This window comes from Prionailurus bengalensis, chromosome A2 (genome assembly GCF_016509475.1).
Source record: "Prionailurus bengalensis isolate Pbe53 chromosome A2, Fcat_Pben_1.1_paternal_pri, whole genome shotgun sequence".
NCBI lineage: Eukaryota > Metazoa > Chordata > Mammalia > Carnivora > Felidae > Prionailurus > Prionailurus bengalensis.
Window position 1 is genome coordinate 69,704,390 of NC_057348.1, and position 19,566 is coordinate 69,723,955.

The 19,566-nt window shown below is 51.4% G+C and overlaps 1 protein-coding gene across 1 annotated transcript; it reads left to right on the forward strand.

The window, feature by feature from the left end:
* Positions 1–1,149: 1,149 nt before the first annotated feature.
* LOC122487693 (ral guanine nucleotide dissociation stimulator-like) lies at positions 1,150–9,155 on the forward strand. Its single transcript, XM_043588490.1, has 6 exons — positions 1,150–1,459; positions 4,390–4,980; positions 5,387–5,494; positions 6,445–6,638; positions 8,239–8,405; positions 8,676–9,155. The coding sequence occupies exons 2-6, from the start codon at positions 4,843–4,845 to the stop codon at positions 9,116–9,118; spliced, it is 1,050 nt and encodes a 349-aa protein (XP_043444425.1). The 5' UTR covers positions 1,150–1,459; positions 4,390–4,842; the 3' UTR covers positions 9,119–9,155.
* The last annotated feature ends 10,411 nt before the right edge of the window (positions 9,156–19,566 follow it).

The following is a 19,566-nucleotide window of genomic DNA, read 5'->3' on the forward strand; positions in this document are numbered from 1 at the left end:
TAAAGACCATGTCAACAGGGAAAGAGAGAGTAAAGGTGACTCAGTATCTCAAATTCTAGCTTCCTGTATGTCACAGACCTTGGTTCAGTCCATTCCATTCACTAGACCTATGCGCATCATAACGAATTATCAGGACTTGGCAGTTTTTGCAAGATGAGTACTTTACGTAAGAATTCGTATCCAAAAGGACAGAGTGCTTATACATTACTAGGTAACTTAGATTTTCCATTATTTTTGTGGTTTCTGATGTCACAAAAAACTCCTTAGATCTAAGTGGACACTTTCATTACTCTAAACATATGTACAAACCACTAAAACAGTACAATAAAGGTAAGGTGCATTGTCCATCGCACAAAAGTGATTGTTTTTCTCCTTGTTGTAGCGAGCGTTTGGTGACGAAAAGGTTCCGGGTATCGAGCTCCTTATCAAATTCCAGGCGATGGGTTATGCAGAATATACTAATCATAGTAATCAAGAAAATAATGATCCTCAAGAGAATCATAATCTCCTGAATTGCTGACAGAGACAACTCACCTCCCGAGGGAAAAACAGATGCCTAGGAGCCTCAGCTGCTCCAAGTAGCCTACACCACACCATCTTACTGAAAATATAAAGCACCAGTCAGCTTGATATGTAAGTTTGGGAAAGCCTCAGTTCTTAGACTTTTGCTTTCGGTGAGGTCACGGTGCTGCCTGCAGGAAGTTTTCATCCGTTGTAACAGCATTGGGACACACTACTGAAATGAGAATTTCCTATGCAACCAAACTATGTCTCTGGAAAGGACTGGGACACTGTCGCGGTCCGGACGAAATACAGGACACGGCATCGCAGACACTTACACAGATGCACAAACACAAACGCCAACAACCTGACAGAGGTGGAACCCATGCAGTGAAAGAGATTTGCTCAAGAACTCATTTCCAAAGGAGGCTGAGAGACCAGCACGGTCTGCTCAGGTACAAATGCACTGGTTTCTAGAGACCCGGTCAGCTCAGAGTCACTTCTCCCTCATGCTGCCTGGTGAATCCTGGAGGAGATGTGATTCATAAGGTCTGAAACTCTTGAAACACGGAAACAAATGCAAGACAGGAGGCGTTCCACGGAAAACGGCCCCTTGAAAGGCCGGTGCTTTTCAGCTCTGCATGCCCTTCCCATGGCCCTACCTGGACTGCACCCCTAGCAGTCCCACCCTCAAGTCCACCCTGCCACCGCTGACTGTGGCATGTCCTTCAACTCTGTGGAACCGCCTGTCCACCTCCACTACCTCCCAACCCCCATGTTTTCTTCACAGTGTTCCTCAGATCCCAACTCCTCCGTGCCATTTTTCTTTTCTTGGGTTTCATTGAGTTTCAACGTTTCTTTCTTTTGGTGAGAGAGACAGGCCATCACCCATGCGATTGTGCAGCAAGCATCGACTGAACGTGCAAGGTGTACCAGACCCTGCTCTGGATGGCGAAGTGTAACTGAACACAGATATATGGAATTCTTTCCATTTAACTGGCGAACTGGGCTGCAGTTTCAATATTCACACTATACTTGCAGTCATGTGGTTGATGAGCGTTTTCGTACTTGAAATCAATCCATCGTAGGAGGCCCTTCATTGACTTCTCAACCACAAATCGTTTACTTCCTACTGGCCTAGATCTTAATGGAATTTCTTTAAATGTTTTTGAATGGTTCTTTTTGAGAGAGAGGGAGACAAAGCGTGAGTGGGGGAGGGGCAGAGACAGAGGGAGACACAGAATCAGAAACAGCCTGTCAGCACAGAGCCCGATGCGGGGCTCGAACCCACGAACCGTGAGATCATGATCTGACAAGGCGGCGGACACTCAACCCACTGAGCCACCCTGGCGCCCCGATACTCTCATATATCTTAATACTGTATGTCTGTAAGCTCACTAATTACAATTTTTTACTTATTGTTTTCCTAATTCTTCTATTTAAAAGTCAATGATCCTTGACTTCTTAAAGATATTCAGGGATAGCGATAAAACGTCATATTCATTAATACGTAGAGATGGCACACAAACACACACATAGATGTTTACTCTTCTTATTTCCTTCATACAATGTGTCCCGGAGGGAGAATATTTTCCTTCAGCTCAGGAATTACCTTCGTATGTTTTGTGGTGCATATCTAGGGATGCATTTTCTATGGTTTGTGGGACATAGGTTCTCACAGATCACTACTTAAAAATCGTTGCCTTGAAAGCAAGGAATGAGTGAAAAGGTGGATATTTTAGGCACTCTAGACCAGGCTGATAACATGCTCCCAGGTGCATTTTCTTGTTCTCTTTCCCCTTGATCGCCCCTTGTGCTGCTGTTTCTGCAAGTACCTGATATCCTCGGGAGGGAGAAGGGACAAAATGGAGGAACTCTGGGGTCCTCAGTGACCACATGAAGGACTTTAGTCTCCAACCTAAACACACACCCAGCTCTGTCATGTGAGGAAATCTATGGGGACATGCTTTTTGAAATGTGGCGCGTTCTCTGGTAATTCAGCATAACCTAATACACGTACGAAATGTTAACCCGCAAGGTAACTTAGACATCAGTCTAGTTCCATGAAAATTGGCTGTTTCAGTCAGTAGGGCATGAGACTCTTGATCTTGGAGTGTGATTTCACGCCCCAAATTACGACTAGAGTGGACTCAACAGATATACGATAAAATAAGTATTGGAAAATGACCCAGGTAAATTAGGCTACAATGACTGAGCTGCTAATTGGTGGGTGGGATCCCTTTACCTCCTCAGTCAGCCCCCAGGAATGAGCACCTGAGCAGTCACATAGTGCCAGTGCTGGTAAGGCAGCCACATCTTCCCTCTAGGAGTTCAAGGACTAGCCAGGAAGATGGAAAGAACATGAAACAAAAATGGGAATGACATGAGCAAGGACTCCATGGAAAATTCAAGGTGCAACAAGTGGGTCCTGAGCTCCACCAGGGGAGGGTCTGACAAGGCTGTGCTGAGGAAACGTTAACATTTCTTGCCGCAGTGCAAGACGAGTCAGCCCTGCTCAAGTCCGAGGGAATGTATCCCGGCAGAAGGCACAGTGGGGCAGACACTCGGAGGCAGGGGTCGTTGTTTCAGAGGGGACGTGTGAAAGGAGACCAGGGAGACCGGAAAGAGCTGCGGAGGACAGCAGAGAGGGAGGGTGAGGAGGGCCAGGGCCTGGGGCAGGAGGACGTTGTGACTACTCTGCTCTAGTGCCGTGGGACAATATTCCCCCACCCTTAGGGGCTTCCCCATAAACTTCCCACCTCACAGGCCCAGGGGACCAGGAATTCAGCAGGGCTCAGCTGAGGGCTCCTACCAGAGCCTCTCAGGAGGTTGGGGCTGCTGTCATCACTCAGACAGAACCTGCTTCACTCAACCCCAGAGCCCACTTCAGGGTGGTGGCAGGATTCAGTCCACATCGAGTGCCTTAGTTCTTCCCTGTCTGTTGTTGTCTCTCAGGGCTAGGCTGTGTGTACCTGTCCGTGTCACGACTCAACACGGGGGTTGGTCCCCACTGTGAGGAGCTGAGAGACAACACAGAGAGTGACAGTGAGCACGTGGCCATGCCATGCACATTTTATCACCTAAACTTGTTTGGTCTGGGGCCACGGTGCCATCTTCTTTGCAACAGAAATCAAACACTACGTCCATACCACACTCCAGGAAGGAAATCCCACAAGGATGTGTTGACAGGATGTGGGCATCCCAGGGAGCCACTGAGGGGGGGGGAAAGTGAAGACTCTGCTAGGGTCAGTGCCTTGCCCAGAATCACAGACGGGTAGAGAGTCAGAACCAGGCATGACCCCAACTTCATGTCCTCAAAATGGGGTCCTCGATTTGACCCAGGATTTCGAAGGGGGTCTGGAAAAGGGTGTGTTACTGTCACTGGGTGCAGACATGGAGGTGGCGTGGGGGTGAGGCTGAAGAGGAGCGTCACAGAAGACATCCCAGCACATTCTTCCCTGAGGAGGACCCCCAGGCCAGGGCAACCCACTGAGTGTCACTCTGTCCCCATTGTATGTACCCAGTGGAAAGGCAGGGAATGGCTCGTGCCACACTACTGACAAAGTCTACGTAAAAGAGAGTTCTGTCCTACTAGGCTCCAACTCCAATCCCTTCTGTAGGGATTGCTTTAGAAAGTAGAGAACCTAAGCTCCTAGGAAATGTTTGGCCATCCTTCCCTAGGTGGGGATGTGACCTCCTGGGACCCCAGAAAACAAGCACTGGTAAACACACATACACACACACACACACACACTCACGCACGTACGCACACCTGGAAGGACTGTGGGCTGGGATCAGAGGAGCAGCAGAATCAGAGGAGGTGAGAAGTTGAAGTCAATGTGGTGGGATAAACTTCCAACAGGTGACACCGCTGCTTCAATTTCACAGGTATCATCCCACATATGCCTGAGGACATCCTGAGGACATGCTAGAATGATCTCCATTGGGCGGAAAAAACACGGACCATCCCTGAGAAGCACAGTCGCAAATCTGGGACCAGAAAGAGGTAAGAAAGAAGAGTTCTGTCTCAACCCAGATAGGTCTCACAGCTGGGACCCTGGCTGCCCCCAGAGCTTCTCAGGGGACTGTGGAGAGGGGTGCATTGGTGGAACTGTGTACCGATGGGACATTTCATGGAGAATGGGGGTGAGCAGTCAGCAAAGAGAGGACTATTTGCAAAGGTGTTATCCCAGAGGGGGACTCAGGAGGTGGATCCTAGGCCGTGACATCACTTTGCTCACAATAGGCCCCAGGAAAGCTTGGAACTCCTGTAACCTGGCACCCATGTTCTAGGAAGGTCCCATACCAGGCTCACTTGCCTACAGACACAGAGACTTGAGGATGTTCTCTTGTTGTTTTCCCAGGTACCGGGGCTCTGGATGCCAGAAACCCCAGTGCGCAGGATTACTCAGATGTTGGAGAGGTTTCCTTGACCCATGCTGGCGATGCCTCAGGATGTTTTCCAGGAGGTCACATAAGGTAACACAGAGCAGCCTAGAGCAGGCCAGGTCAGGTCAGGTCACAGCTCGGAGCCTTCCCTGGGCACCCCCATCCCCTCATGTTCAGTTTCGGGGAAAGGGGGACATGGGGGCCGGTCCTCCCCGGGACCGGAGCAGGTTCGATGGCAGTGTACCACCTGGTGGACCCATCACGGCCATGCACATGTCATGCTGGGAAGGAGAGAAAAGGGATCTCTGAGGTGCCTCTAACCTGTAACAGGTTGAATCCAAGGCCCTCACGCCACCTTGCTTCTCCTCCGTGGGGGAGGTGAGTGCACACTGTGGTGTCATATCTGGAATGAATTCATATGGGTCTGAGGACAAGCGAAAGCAAGCAGACACGGCTTTGAGGACTCCTGCCTGCCTGCTGGGCACTGTCTTTACAGAGCCACATGCCACAGATGGAGGAGAAGCTGAATGAGAGCCCCTGCTCTACTTCCCTGAAGGAAAGAAGGAAGCCCCATGCCATCAGCACGAAGCCCCGCTGGCTCAGGGTGAGTGCAGGTACCAGGGAAACCCAACACCAATGGCCCAGAGGCAATGCAAAGAATCTCAGGGCCCAGAAAACACACTGCTGCTCCCCTGGTAGCTCTCGGAGACTCCTGGTCCTAGATGAACCTGGAACACCATCTGCTCCCCAAACATGCCAGCAGGGCCCAGCCCCTGCCTCGGCCAGACGCAACGTCACTCTCCACTTATTTGCAGGAAGATCAGAAAAGAGACGTGAGACCATTTCACGTCCCATTCTGTCTAGAATGTATTGGCATTGTTGTACACGTTTCCCCGACGAACGTTCCCAGGGGTCCCGGGTCGCCCGACCATCCTTCCACACCTTCTCCACGTCTGACACACGTTCGTGAGGAGCAGGGGGATTTTTACCCAAAGGACATGGGGCTCATTGCATTATGTCTAATGCTCTGCACTTTGGTGGCCAAGCAACATGCCGCTGGGGCCCCTCCAGATCAGGAGCAAGGGCCTTACCACCTAGACAACATTCTGGAAATGTGACCACTCACCTCACCCATTCAACCCTTCACACATGTGGGATTGTGACAGGATTCCCTTCTCTTGCCATGCCACAGTGCTGCACTGAACATCCTACATGTCCTATTATCCTGATCCAACCTCTGCCAGGTACTGTCCCTCTCTTCGGATCCCCAGAATGGACTGTGCTGTTAGAAATCACAGGGACACTGCTGTTCATGTGGGGAGGTGCCGTGCATACTCATCAAGAAATCTGACCTGAGATCCTACTATGTTCAGTCATTTCCCACCTCAAATTCTCGTGTGAATGCCAAGATCCTTTTCCTACTCTGGGCACCTACGTCTCAGGCTTTCACAAAGTCACTGGGGTCTGGGGGTTTGGTCTGCATTCTGGACTCCAATCCTCCTGTTGGCCATAGTGCTGTGTCTGATTCTATGTCCTTCCTGTGTTCTACCTCAGGGTACAAAGGTCACACCCGGGGATGATAATGAGAACTGTGTGCGGTGGACCATCGATGCAGGCCTGCTGAAGCAGCGAGTGGAACACCTCGTGCCCGCCTTCCTGGGGACAGACCCCACATATGTCTCCACATTCTTGGGCACGTACACAACCTTTACTACCACCCAAAAGGTCTTGGAAGTGTTGTTTATGAGGTGAGCACCCTGCCCTTCACAGCCCAGGGCGATTCAGCCCCTGAAAGCTTTGAGTCTAAGGAAAGTCACCAAACATCCTTGAGTCTCCATTTGTTCCTCTGATCGGGGTAGAATAACTCCAGGTACTCAATGGGGGCACTGCAGGGAAAGTCACCCTGGCCTGAGGAAAGCTCTGCTGGCAGGGCTGTGTCTCTGCTGGGTCATCTTTGTCCTCTTCCCCATGATCAACTTTCTGCCTCATCCCTCACTCTCGCCAGGTGTTGACTTGGGCTGTTTTCCCATTGGAAAAGGAGATTGGAGTCTCTATCTGTGTGTCTGAGTCCTGGCTCAAACCAGTCAAGGATGCCCAGGATGAGCAGCACGCCCAGACCCACACCAATATGTGTGATGGAGCTGACTGGGGCCCTATCATTCTTCAAACACGCAGGAAGCCCCACTAGGTGCAGGCACTTCTGTAGGAGCTGACTGGGATCCAATGTGCAGAGCGGACTGTACCCTCCCCTCCAGAGCTCCATTCTAGTCAGCAGTCACGGACTCTGGATAGGACAAGACGTAGCATCCACAGGACAGCTCATATGATGTCCTTCTGGCCTCCTCCAGATACGGATGCTTCCTTTCAGAGGCTGAGGAGGATGGCGGAACCCGGGAGCAGGAGAAACTGTGAGTAGGCTGAGCTCAGGCTGGAGGGCCTTCCTTCTCCAAGAGGGCAGTGCTGAGACTGTGCGTGGGAGGGGCTGCAGGACCCAGCATCCCACACGTCTGAGAGTCCTGTGAGAGGGCAAAGTTCTGAGGGCTTTCTCTTGGAGGCAAGGAAAGGGGTTCTGTCCTGTCTGGTAGAGGTAGGGCTGTGGGCACAAGGAGGCAGCAGAGGGCGCCAGAGGACCACGTCAGCCCCTTAGAGAGTCCAACCCCATCCCTTCCCACTCACAGCCTTGCCTAGACCCCATCAGGGGACCCAGAATAACGGTTTTGGGGAGCATCACGCTCACCACCTTGGGGAACATCCACGGTGCGTGCTTAGCAAGGGTACAGGAGACACAGTGAGGGCTCAAGGAGCACATATCACCCACACGATGGGAGAACGGTGTCAGCGGGATGACACCCACATGTGCACTGAGTGCATGAGGCAGCACAGAGGCACAGGTCGTCACGTTGAAGGCATCAGGAGGGTCCCAGCAAGCCCAGGTAAGAGACAGAGTCCCCTTGTCCTGTATTGGTGCAGATTTTCATGGAGCGCTAGGGTATGCAGTGAAGGCACTGACTCACCCCGACACCACCCCTCCACTCACGCACGGACTTGAATTCCGGTGGGAGGTAGGCAGGGGGAGACACCGAGGAGTCTGGCTGGCTTCCCCAAGAAGGACAGAGACCACCACATCATTGGTTAAGGGGTTCCCGTCAAACAGAATCTTGACGGTCCCTCTTCAGTGACCAGGTCTCTCGTAGGCGGGACTGCCAAATCACAGGTGGACAACGTATAGAACCACCCTCTGGACGTCCAGAGGCAGGAGGCCTAGAGGCCAGGTCCCACAGGCCTGTCCTGAGACAACAGTGGGGGGAACAAACCATGGTGATTGTTCTGGCTATTTTGTATCCCCAGGGCCATCTCCTCCATCCTGGGCACCTGGCTGGATCACTACCCCGAGGACTTTTTCCAGCCTCCAGACTTCACCAGCTTGAAGTTGCTGCAGGCATATGTAGGGGTCCACATGCCGGGCTCCGAGCTGCAGCGCCGCGCCCGCCTTCTCTACTCATGGCGGAAACACCGTGAGCCCTATGAGCCAGAGCCTCTGGGCGAGGAGGACTCTGGGTGGGAGATGTGGGCATGTGGATGGGACGGGGTATGCCACAGAGAACATGTTTCCTCAGACTGTAGGTGGGCCAGGCGTAGGGACTAGTCTCAGATCACTGTTCCATTAGCCTGCCGTCTGGGAGATTTCCTCCTGGTGGGTTCTTTGACTCAGATGACAATGTCTGCGGGAGAGGTTTCCTGCCATGGAATGGCACTCACGGTGATGACACTTTCTATTCTTGAAGCTTTGGCAGCAGCTCTAGAGCCCCGTCCAGACGTGCCTCGCGAGCGAGCCCCCGCTATCTCTGTGGTGCCCACTGCAGCCTCGCGGCCCAGGCTGCCTGAAGCCACCAGTTCTCCTGGAGCTCAGCGCGTACGAGAATCGGAGACCCTCACTGCAGCGTCCCCACCAGGGCAGGAGGTACTCCCAGCTCTGGCTGACAGTCAGGAGCTGGAAGAGCCACCTGCCCCTTTGGTGGCCCCAGAACATGAGCAGCCCCCAGCCCCAGCCGGCGGGGTCACGGAACGGCTGGAGCAAACACCTCCTGCAGCTGAGCAACCAGCCTCAGCTCCCCAACAGCAGCTCATGTCGGCTGCAGCCCCACAGGATGAATTCCCTGACCTTGTCATTGCGTTCTTTGTCATTTCTGTAGTTGTTATAGAAGTATTTACTGTCCTTATATATTAGTGTTTTAAAAATAAAAGATAAACTAAGTTCCAAACAATTTACTCTGATCCTTTGAAATTACAACTTCAAGTGTCAGTACGTACATTCGCAGGATTTTACACCCGTGACCACTATGTACTCCTAGAACATTTCCATCACAGAGACACGTGGACTACTAATCACCCACGGCTCATTCCCTCACCCCAGTCTCTGCAACCAGCGATCTCGGTTTCTGCTGCTTTAGCTCCTCTGGGATTTCCATGTGTGTGCAAACACACAACATGGCCTGTTGTGTCTGGCTACATGACAGGAGACTGATTAATATTGCTTAAATATTCAATGGCACTAATATTTTAGTGGAATATTCCACTCAAGGAATCCACTAGAGGAATAGTCCTCAAAGAACAAAGATTAGGTGAAGCCCCCACTTGAAATATCTTCATTATCTGGCATGGGGACCCTCTGAGGTTTGACACAAGAGCAGAAGCCAGAAGAGAAATGTCTGGACCAGAGCGAATACCTTGAAAATCTTTCATTTTCCTCGACTGGCCATGGTGATATTGGTCTAACGTGCATATTATAAAAACACACAAATGAAACCGTCAATATGCCATTTATGCTATTCTATTAGGCTATAAAGTATAAAGTTCTGAAGGGTTTCCTACAGGTGACATGTATTCAGTAAAATGAAGATTTAATAATGAGGACAGGCACCAAGGTGGCTCAATGGGCAAGTTTCCGAGTCGAATTTGGCTCAGGTCATGATCCCAAGGTACTTGAGATCAAGTCCCAAGTCAGGCTCTACAATGACAGCTTGAAGCCCTGGTCAGGATTCTTCTTCTCGCTCTCTCCAAATAAATAAATAAATAGGAAAGAACAAGTACATACGCAGAAAAAAATGTATATTCTTTCAAGAAATATTGGCCCAGAAGACACGGTGTCATCTTCACAGTCCTTTGGCTTTGAGTGCCCCAGGTGTCTGTGTTTGTGTTCATGAGTGGTGTGACAGGTTGGGCATCCCTCCAGGACTATGGTCTTGTACTATGGGATGTCCCCACGGTGGACAGGCACAGTCCTATCCCCTTCTGCATTCTCAGGGGCCACACATCATCCTTTACTCTGCGTCTCCAGAAGCTGAATGACTGGGCCGATTCCAATATTTTGACTCTCATCATTGTACAGAAAGGTACATGTGTACCGAAACTCTCCCTCTCTGTAGGCGTGTACACCTAGCACAACTTTGGGGAAAAAATTTATATGCATTTTTCGGGCGCTGCCTCCAGGTTCCGATATCTACAGACTCTTGATTCCGTTGGGGTCTTATGTGGAAAGCAGGGACCCCTGGGACTGAGTGGATCCCTGAAGAATCTGGAGGACAAGCCAGCACTGAGGCCATCAGGGTACCTAGGAGTGACCCATGGGGCAGGAAAGAAACCACATTCCCTCATTCTGACCTCCTGCACAGCATCCCTGCCCCATGCCCTGGAACACACCCATCCAGGCCCCATACCATGACAAACTCCAACTGCCTGTGCACCTCCTGTTCCATAGCTCTGCTTCTCAGTAGAGCATCCAGTCCCTGCTTTCAGGCCAGGGGAGGATACAGGCTGGGCCACTGCTGTCTGCTTGCTGGCTCTCCTCCCAGGCTGGGTCGCTTACTCTCAGGAAAGCACCTTAAGTGCAGGTCAGGTCAATGAGTTAAAGACCAGGACCTGAAGGTGTTCATCCTGACGACTGAGTGGCAACAGCAAGAACCACTTGGACCTCGGCAAGCCAGAGAGTCCTTTACACAGCACATCAGGAGCTCAAGGAGACTGCAGGATGGAGACTCAGTCAGGCTTCTGATAGCGAGTCAAGCCCCTCCACCCTTCAGGCTCCTCCAGCAGTGACGCCCGGCACCTGCCAGCCCCATCTTTGGGGAGCAGTGTCCCTGTCATGAGCAGCCACACACCACCCTCTGGTGACCGACCACAAGGCACACAGGAATACTGCAGGGCTCCCTGATCTCACGGCAAAGAAAGTGCCATTCCAACTGACACATCCTCAGAGGATTCCAGACAGATCAGACACAACTCTGTAAAATCCAATGTTTTTAGGTGCCTTTCAGGAAGTCTATGAAAAACATAGGTCTCTTCCCAACTGCAGTATTCTGAGATGAATTCACTGAGTGGTGGAGTCAGGCACTGGGTTCCAGGACAGAAAAGAGAGACAAGGGGCTACCTCCCAAATGCACAGGGCGCATTGTGGGAATGTGTTGGGAAGCATATGTCAATGTCACAGCTCTCTGGTTCTGGTTTAAAGAAAACATATATACAAACAAACCTTGTTTATGGACTTGTTGGTGTAAAGGAAACATATATCCAAACAAACCTTGTTTATGGACTTGTTGGATTGTATCAACCACAAAACATTTCAGAAAACTTGCATACTCTCACTCCATATATCTTCTTACTCTCATCTAAATTCGATCGCATCATCCTATGTTCCCAGGTACTTTTTCACTTATTGGGAGTGCATGATATGCTCTAGAGAGACCGCAGAAACTCCACAACCTTACTGGTAGACCTAATAAATGAATTCAGTCATGTTAAGATATCTATGTCGTTGTACATAACATCCTTCAATTCTGTACATGAATAATAAAGTATCGGAGAGGGAAATTAAGAAAATAATTTAAAATCACTGCAAGAGAAGAAAAAACTTAAGAGTAAATTGAGCCTACAAACACCTGGGTGGCACAGTCAGTGAAGCATCTGGCTTTGGCTAAGGTCGTGATCTCATGGTGTTGTTTTGAGCCCTGTGTGGGGCTCTGTGCTGACAACTCACAGTCTGGAGCCTACTTTAGATTCTGTGTCTCCTTTCTCCCAGTTCTTCCCCACTCATGTGTGCTCTCTCTGTCTCTCTCTCTTTCTCTGTCTCTCTCTCTCTGTTTGTGTGTGTGTGCGTGTGTATGTGTGTGTTTCCATGTATCTCTCTCTGTCAAGAAAAGATAGAAAACTTAAAAAAGAAACAATGACTTTAACCATGAAGGAGAAGACCTTTTTCCTGAAAAGAAGAAATCAGTGGAGAAAGAATTTGAAAAGACAGAAATAAGCAGAAAGACATTCTATGCTAGTGGATCCCAAGAATTAAGATTATCAAAATGTCCACACTACTTAAAGCCATCTACACATTCCCTAGGTGCAATCCCTATCAAAGCTTAAGCACGTTCCCAAAAATAGAATCATCCTTCAAGGTGGACAGAAGCACAAAAGGCTCTGAATACCAAAGTCATTGTGAGAAGGAAGAAAACAGCTGGAAGCACCATGCTTTCTGATTTGAAACTAGATATCAAAGCTACAATAACCCAAGCAGTACACTATTGGGGTAAAAGCAGACACAGAGGTCACTGGACCAGAACTGAAGGCCCAGGAAGAAACCCACACATATGTAACCAATTAATTCACAACCAAAGAACCAAGAGTATAACCTGAGGCAAAGGCAGTCTCCTCAACAGGTGGTGTCAGAATCACTGGGCACAGAAAAACAACAGGCATGGAAAAACAACCTGACACCTATTTAACCCCACACACAAAAACGAAGTTAAAATGTATTACAGACTTGAGACCTGAAACCAGAAAGTCCTGGATAAGACCTTGGGCAGCAGGTGTGGGAAATCGCACAACGATGTCCTGAGTTGGGAGGTTCTAGGGAACGCTTTGCAGAGCAGATCACTGCTCTCTGGCCTTCCTGCAAAGAGCCAGCAGCAGCTCACTTACCTAGTTGGTGTGTATCTGGGGGGCAGGCGAGACTTGGCTGATCTAGTGTGTGTGTGTATCTAGGGGTTGGGTTCTGCATGGGCTCACCAAGTTCTTGGATCGTGTTGTCGCATGGAATATTTTATCCTGTCTAGATATGGTTTGCAGAATATCTTCAATACGTTCTTTCTAGCATGTGGCCCGCTGACGTGTTGTACATCGTTTGTAGGCTTAATCAATGTGGGAGCCTGAGAGCAGCTCGCGGAGACGTCCCTTAAACTCCCTCTCACTTCTCTTGACTTGTGTAGAGTCTGAAGCAATCCTTTCTGCTGTCCTTGGCTTTGCTGGACAAAGCCAAATGCCAAACCCACGACAATGTTTGGATCTCAGTCTTGACTTGAGTTTTGGGATTTGACACCAGAAGACAAAGCTACAAAGGAAAACTAAACAAGTGGGACTACATGAAACTAAAAAAAAAAGTTCTGCACAGCAACAATATCTTTCACAGAATGGGAAGGCAACATAGTGAATGGGAGAAAATACTTGCAAACTACATACATGGTCAAGGGTTAAAACACAAAAGGTATCAAGATCTCCTACAGTGCAACAATGCAAAAGCAAAGAGCAATGACGGACCTGGCAGAGTCCCGAAGAGGCATTCTTCCAATGAAGACATACAGATGGCCACCACATACATGAAGAGAAGTTCCATGTCACTCCACATTAGGGAAATGAAAGTCCAAAGCCAAACAGATATCACCTGAAACCTGTCTGAACGGTCTTATCAAAAAGACTAGAAAGCACAAGTGTCGGGTACAATGTGGAAGAAAGCGAATCATTGTGCCCTGTTGGTGGCATTGGAACTTGGTGCAGAGGCAGTCGCAAACAATGTAAAGTTTCCTCACACAATTCAGAGGAGAACATCCATATCATCCAGCAACTTCCCTCAATTACCCCCTAGGTACTACTCAGAACACATGAAATCACTAACTCCCGAAAATGACTTCACACCTGTTATCATGCCACAGTGTTTATAATAGCCTGGAGGGCATTATGCCTAGTGAAAGATTCACATAGAGAAAAACACATATAAATGCTCGCACATATATGGGAAATCTGAAACAAAAACTAAGAAAACAAAAAACAAAAATCCTCAAAACAGAATGAAACAAGCCCATCAATACATAAAGATGATTGCAAAGGTGGGGGGGCAGAAAGGAGGGAAATAGGGTAAAGGTCAAAAGACATCACCGAATAAAATAAGACCATGTCAACAGGGAAAGACAGAGTAAGGTGACTCAATATCTCAAATTCTAGTTTCCTCTTTTTCAGAGACCTTAGTTCAGTCCATTCCATTCACTAGACCTACTGGAATAATAAGGAATTATCAGGACTTGACAGTTTTTGCATGATGAGTTCTTTACTTAGGATTTCGTATCCAAAAGAACACAGTGCTTAGATTACTAGGTAACTTAGATTTTCCATTATTTTCATGGTTTCTTGAAGTACCATGATGTCACAAAAAACTCCTTAGATCTAAGTGGACAATTTCATTGCTCTAAACGTATGTACATACCACTAAAATAGTACAATAAAGGTAAGGTGCATTGTCCATCGCACAACAGTGATTGTTTTACTCCTTGTTGTAGTGAGCTTTGGTGACGAAAAGGTTCAGGGTATCGAGCTCCTTATGAAATTCCATGCCATGGATTATGCAGAATATAGTAATCATGGTAATCAAGAAAATAATGATCTTCAAGATAATCATAATCTTCTGAATTGCTGACAGAGACAACTCACCCCACGGGGACATGGTTAGGAGCCTGAGCTGCTCCAAGTGGCCTACACCACACCATCTTCCTGAAAACATAAAGCACCAGTCAGCTCGAGATGGAAGTGTGGGAAAGCCTCTGCTCTTAGGCCTTTGCTTTCAGTGAGGTCAAGGTGCTGCCTTCAGGATGTTTTCAGCCTTTGAGACAGGATTGGAACTCTCTAGTGAAATGAGATCTTCCCATGCAACAAAACGCATTCCTTGCAAACAACTGGGTCCCTGACGCGGTCCGGACTCCACACGGGCCACAGCACCACACTCACGCACACACACTCCCCCCAACAACCGGGGAGAGGTACAACCCATGCAATGAAAGACCGTTTGCCCAAGACCTCATTTCCAAAGGAGGCTGAGAGAGGAGCACTGCCTGCTCCAGTACACACGCACGGGTTTCTAGGGACCCGGCGGGCTCCGAGTCACTTCTCCCTCGTGCTGCCTGGGGAGTCCCGGAGGAGATGTGATTGCCAAGGACTGAAACTCTGGAAACACGGAACGAATGCAAGACAGGAGGCGCTCCACGGAAACGGGAAGCACCATGCCCCACGGATAGGAAGAACAAAACCCACAAGTCTGCCTCGGACAAGGAGCTTTTCCATCCACCTTCCTCGCCAGCGTGCGAAGAAGACGTTCCCACCCAACATGTCCCAAAGAGATGACTTTGGACTCCATCCACAACACCCAGTTCTCTTCAGCACACAGCTCCAAGTAGGAAAGAGTCTGGACCACCCTCGAAAACACAGAAGCGCCACTTCTTCCTGGCTCCCTGGCTCCGAGTTCACTGATGGAATGCACATTGCCTTCAGAAATGAAAAGCTCAACCAGGAGTTGCACTTGCCCTAATCCAGACTCCTACCCCCTAGTCCCATGGACTCCCACGATAGAGGACCCCCTTTCGCCACAAGCGGGGTGAGATCTCGCCCTCCCCATCAGAGGGTGCAACTCTGCCACCAGGGGCGGCAGGGGCGGGGCTGGGCAGGCCAGGAGAGCAGGTGTGGAGGGGGGAGGCGGGAGGCCTGTGTTCACCTGCTGCTTCCACTCTCCATCCCTTCAACACCGTCCCCTGCTGGCCTCCAGCAACTCAGGCCCACCACCCTGACTCTCCCTGGAATGTTTCTCTGGAATCTCAGGTCCCTTGTACTTCATTTTCACAGGCAGGAATGATTCCTCCTGCTCATGGCTGCGACTTCCCTGGCCCTGCCTTGACACTTTCCCACAACCGCAGGTCCACGCTTTCCTTCGTTCGTTCGTTCCTTTGTTCGTTCCTTCGTTCCTTCGTTCGTTCCCACCTCCACCCGCCAACCACCAACCCAGTCAGACTTCCATGGGCACTCAGGGCGCCCCCCCTCTCGACCTGAGCCACTCCCCACCGCCTGAGCCTAACCCCCTACTCGATCTGGGGCCCTCCTCCTCCAGGGAACCGGGGTGCAACCCAGAAAGCCCACTCCTGAGGCCTCCAGACTGCAGCCGCAAAGGAGCCCAAGAAGAAGCCCGGAGCACCAGGGAGGGGGGGTGGGTGGTGCTCATGGAAGGGGAAGACAGAGGGGGGCAGGGGGGAAGGCCTCGTGCGACCTTGTCGCTAGGGTCCCTACCTTGGCAGCACCGCGACTGAGGCAGGTCCTGGAGGGAGGCTGTGGGTCTCAGCTGCTCCACCTTTAGGCTTCTCCCAGATGGTCTTTTCGGGGGCGCCGGGGGGCATCGCATCGCGCTCTGCCCCAGCCAGTGCTGGCACTCCACCAGCGCGCCCAAAGACCCAGGCGCCCGGGAAGCGCGTCCCGCGCCCTGCCCTCTGGCTCCAGGAGCAGCAGGAGCAGCAGGGCCGCCACCCTCCCAGGCTGGAGGCTCATGGCTCCCAGTCTTCTGCACGCGGGGCCCCGCCCACGCTCCCGCGAGCGCTCCCGGTAGCACTACCGCTACCCCTACCGCCAATGCCATGGCTACCGGGTCGCAGGCGCCAGGCAGCAGCATGTCCCCGGTCGGGGGCTGAGGTGGGCGTCAGTCCCTGGCTGGCCCAGACACTTGGGGCCTTGGGGCGGCAGTCGGGCTGGGAGCCAGGACTCACAGCACCGCTGCAGCCTCAGCCTCAGCTGTGTCCCTCACCGGGCTCCGGCCCTGGCCCACGCGCGTGCGCGCACTCGTGCGCGCGCTCCCGCACACCTGCTTGGGCCCAGGATCCAAGCCGCCCCATCGCCCCACACCCACCCCCCCGCAGGGGGCACAGCTCCTGGGCGCCAGGGTCTGCACCACCGCACCTCCCTGTGCCCACCAGATGCTCTGACCGACTGACTGCCAGCCTGACAGCCGGGAGCCAGGCAGAGGGCTCCACAGACCAGGCCAGTGGGACAGGGACTGGCAGGTGTCTCCTCCCAAGGTGGACACCTCCCTGTCACCCCTCAAGAGACCCAGGAACCTTTTGCATAGCTGGTTTCCCAGGGAGGTGGCTGCACGTGAACCCAGTGATCCCTCTTGCATCCCAGGCCTCTGTGTTTCTTCTTCACTCTGCCTCCCATTCCCGCCAACCGGGGACATCTACAGCCGTGCACCCTCCTCGCTCGTGACCCGTGACCGCAAGGGCAGCCCTAAGGGACAGGGAGACACACTGGGCACACGAGACTCCTTCCACCTCCCTTCTTGAAAGGCCGGTGCTTTTCAGCTCTGCATGCCCTTCCCATGGCCCTACCTGGACTGCACCACCAGCGGTCCCACCCTCAAGTCCACCCTGCCACCGCGGACTGTGGCACATCCTTCAACTCTGTGGAACCGCCTGTCCACCTCCACTACCTCCCAACCCCCATGTTTTCTTCACAGTGTGCCTCAGATCCCAACTCCTCCGTGCCATTTTTCTTTTCTTGGGTTTCAATTGCTTTTCAACGTTTCTTTCTTTTGGTGAGAGAGAGAGAGAGAGAGAGAGAGGCCATCACCCATGCGATTGTGCAGCAAGCATCGACTGAACGTGCAAGGCGTACCAGACCCTGCTCTGGAGGGCCAGTGTGCAGAGGTGGGCAAGGAAACGTATGCCTGAGGATTCAAGGGGAGCCACAGGACTACCGTCCAGGGTGAGGAGGAGTAGAGAGACCAAGCAGTCAAGGCTTTCTACGAAAGGAGCATCAAGGGCACGAACCTACGCAGCCCTGGAAGGAGAGCAGGGAGTCACGGACATAGGGATCATCATGGAAGGCCAGTCCCAATGGGCAGCCTTCATCACGTGTCCTCACCTGAGGACTTGCAAAGAGGCACCCCCAGACTGGACCTGGTAGAAACAGGACTTACAGCAAAAGCTCAAGACTGGTCTGTGGACTTCATGGTCATGGGAAGGACACCATCCCACAAGCCCCACCAAGGGACTCTGGACTCTGGTGACTGGGACTTACTGTGGACCATCAGGACCTGTCAGGACTCTTTCAAGTGCACAAGGGAAGACAAAACGAAGCCACAAACCTAGGAGAAGAGAGATGCAAAACCTTTCTCCCCCCAGGGGCAACGTCAATGATCGCATGCTATACAAATGCAAATGCCCTCTGCTAGCATTACAAAGGTCACCAGTGTTGGGCCTCCTTGATCAGTCTCCTACCACAAGTGCACTAGGGTTCCATTGGCTCCATAGGGGCCATTTGCCTGCATTCTCCGTGGGAGCAGCTTCCTATCCTACCAGAACACTCACGTGTGTCTCCCTGTCATGGCACGTACTGAGAGATACGAGAATGACGTTTCCCTTTCATTTTGAACATTGTGCTGATGCCTCCCTCCTGGCTCTGCGTCTCCACTGAGAAGACTGGCTCAGATTACATGGTGTGCGTGTGTGTGTGTGTGTGTGTGTGTTTCTGTGTGTGTGTGTGTGTGTGTGTGCGCGCGCGCCCGCGCGAGTGTGTATGCATATACATATATATACACATCCACGAATGTGTGTACGTATATGTAGACATGTATGTGTATGTACATAGGTATCCCTATGGACACACAGGTAGATAGATCTATATATCAACGTAGCTGTTTTTTCTTTTGAAAATACACACGGCAAACTCTGTGGGCCGCCTGGATGACTCAGCTGGGTAATGGTCCGACTTCGGGTCACGTCAGGCTCTCAGGGTTCCTGAGCTGAGTCGCGCCTAGTGCTCCGTGCTGACAGCTCAGAGCCTGGAACCTGATTCCCTTCTGGGTTTCCTCTCTCTCTCCCTGCCCCTCCCTCGCTTGTGCTCTCTCTGTCTCTCTCGCTTTCTCTGAGACGTGAACATTAAAAAAGAAACAAAAGCATGTGGCTCTGGATCTCAGCTCACGTCACGATCTCACAGTTTGTGAGGCTGAGCCTCCACAGGGAGGCCCACCTCAAGATGGGCGCCAACGATGCGGAGCCCGCTGGCCCTCCTCTCTCTCTCCCTCCCTGTGTGCCCTATCCCTGCTCACAGGCACACATGCATGCGTCCACTCTCTCTCCATCTCTCAGAATGAATGAAAGAAACAAAGAACCTCAAATGATAACACGAAAGGAACACCGTCGAGTTCATTACTACAGCGAATGAATGGCTGTGCCCATGGCCAGCACCTGCCCTGGGGAACGTTCTATTTCCTATTTGTTCATGTTTCTTCACTCTGGAGACACAGGGAGCGAGAGAGCAAGCTGACAAGCCAGTGACCGCCAGTGGGGGAGGGGCAGAGAAGCAGAGAGCGAGACACACAGAATCTGAAAACAGGCCCCAGGGCCTGAGCTGTGGGCACACAGCCCAGCGCAGGGCTGGAACTCAGGAACGGCGAGGGCGTGACCTGAGCCCAAGTCGGAAGCTCAACCCACTGAACCACCCAGGCGCCCGGGGAAGGTTCCATTCAGGAGTCCACTCCATCCATCCCCGCCCATTTCCGCAAGGTCAGAGCCCTTACAACACATACCACCAGGAAGGATGCTATACAAC

Bases quoted from the DNA above. Each gene is read 5' to 3' on its own strand.
- LOC122487693 (XM_043588490.1), top strand. From the start codon at position 4,843: ATGTTCTCTTGTTGTTTTCCCAGGTACCGGGGCTCTGGATGCCAGAAA. The intron at 4,981-5,386 runs GTAACACAGAGC...CTGTCTTTACAG, and splicing joins TTTCCAGGAGGTCACATAAG to AGCCACATGCCACAGATGGA. The intron at 8,406-8,675 runs GTGAGCCCTATG...CTATTCTTGAAG, and splicing joins CTACTCATGGCGGAAACACC to CTTTGGCAGCAGCTCTAGAG.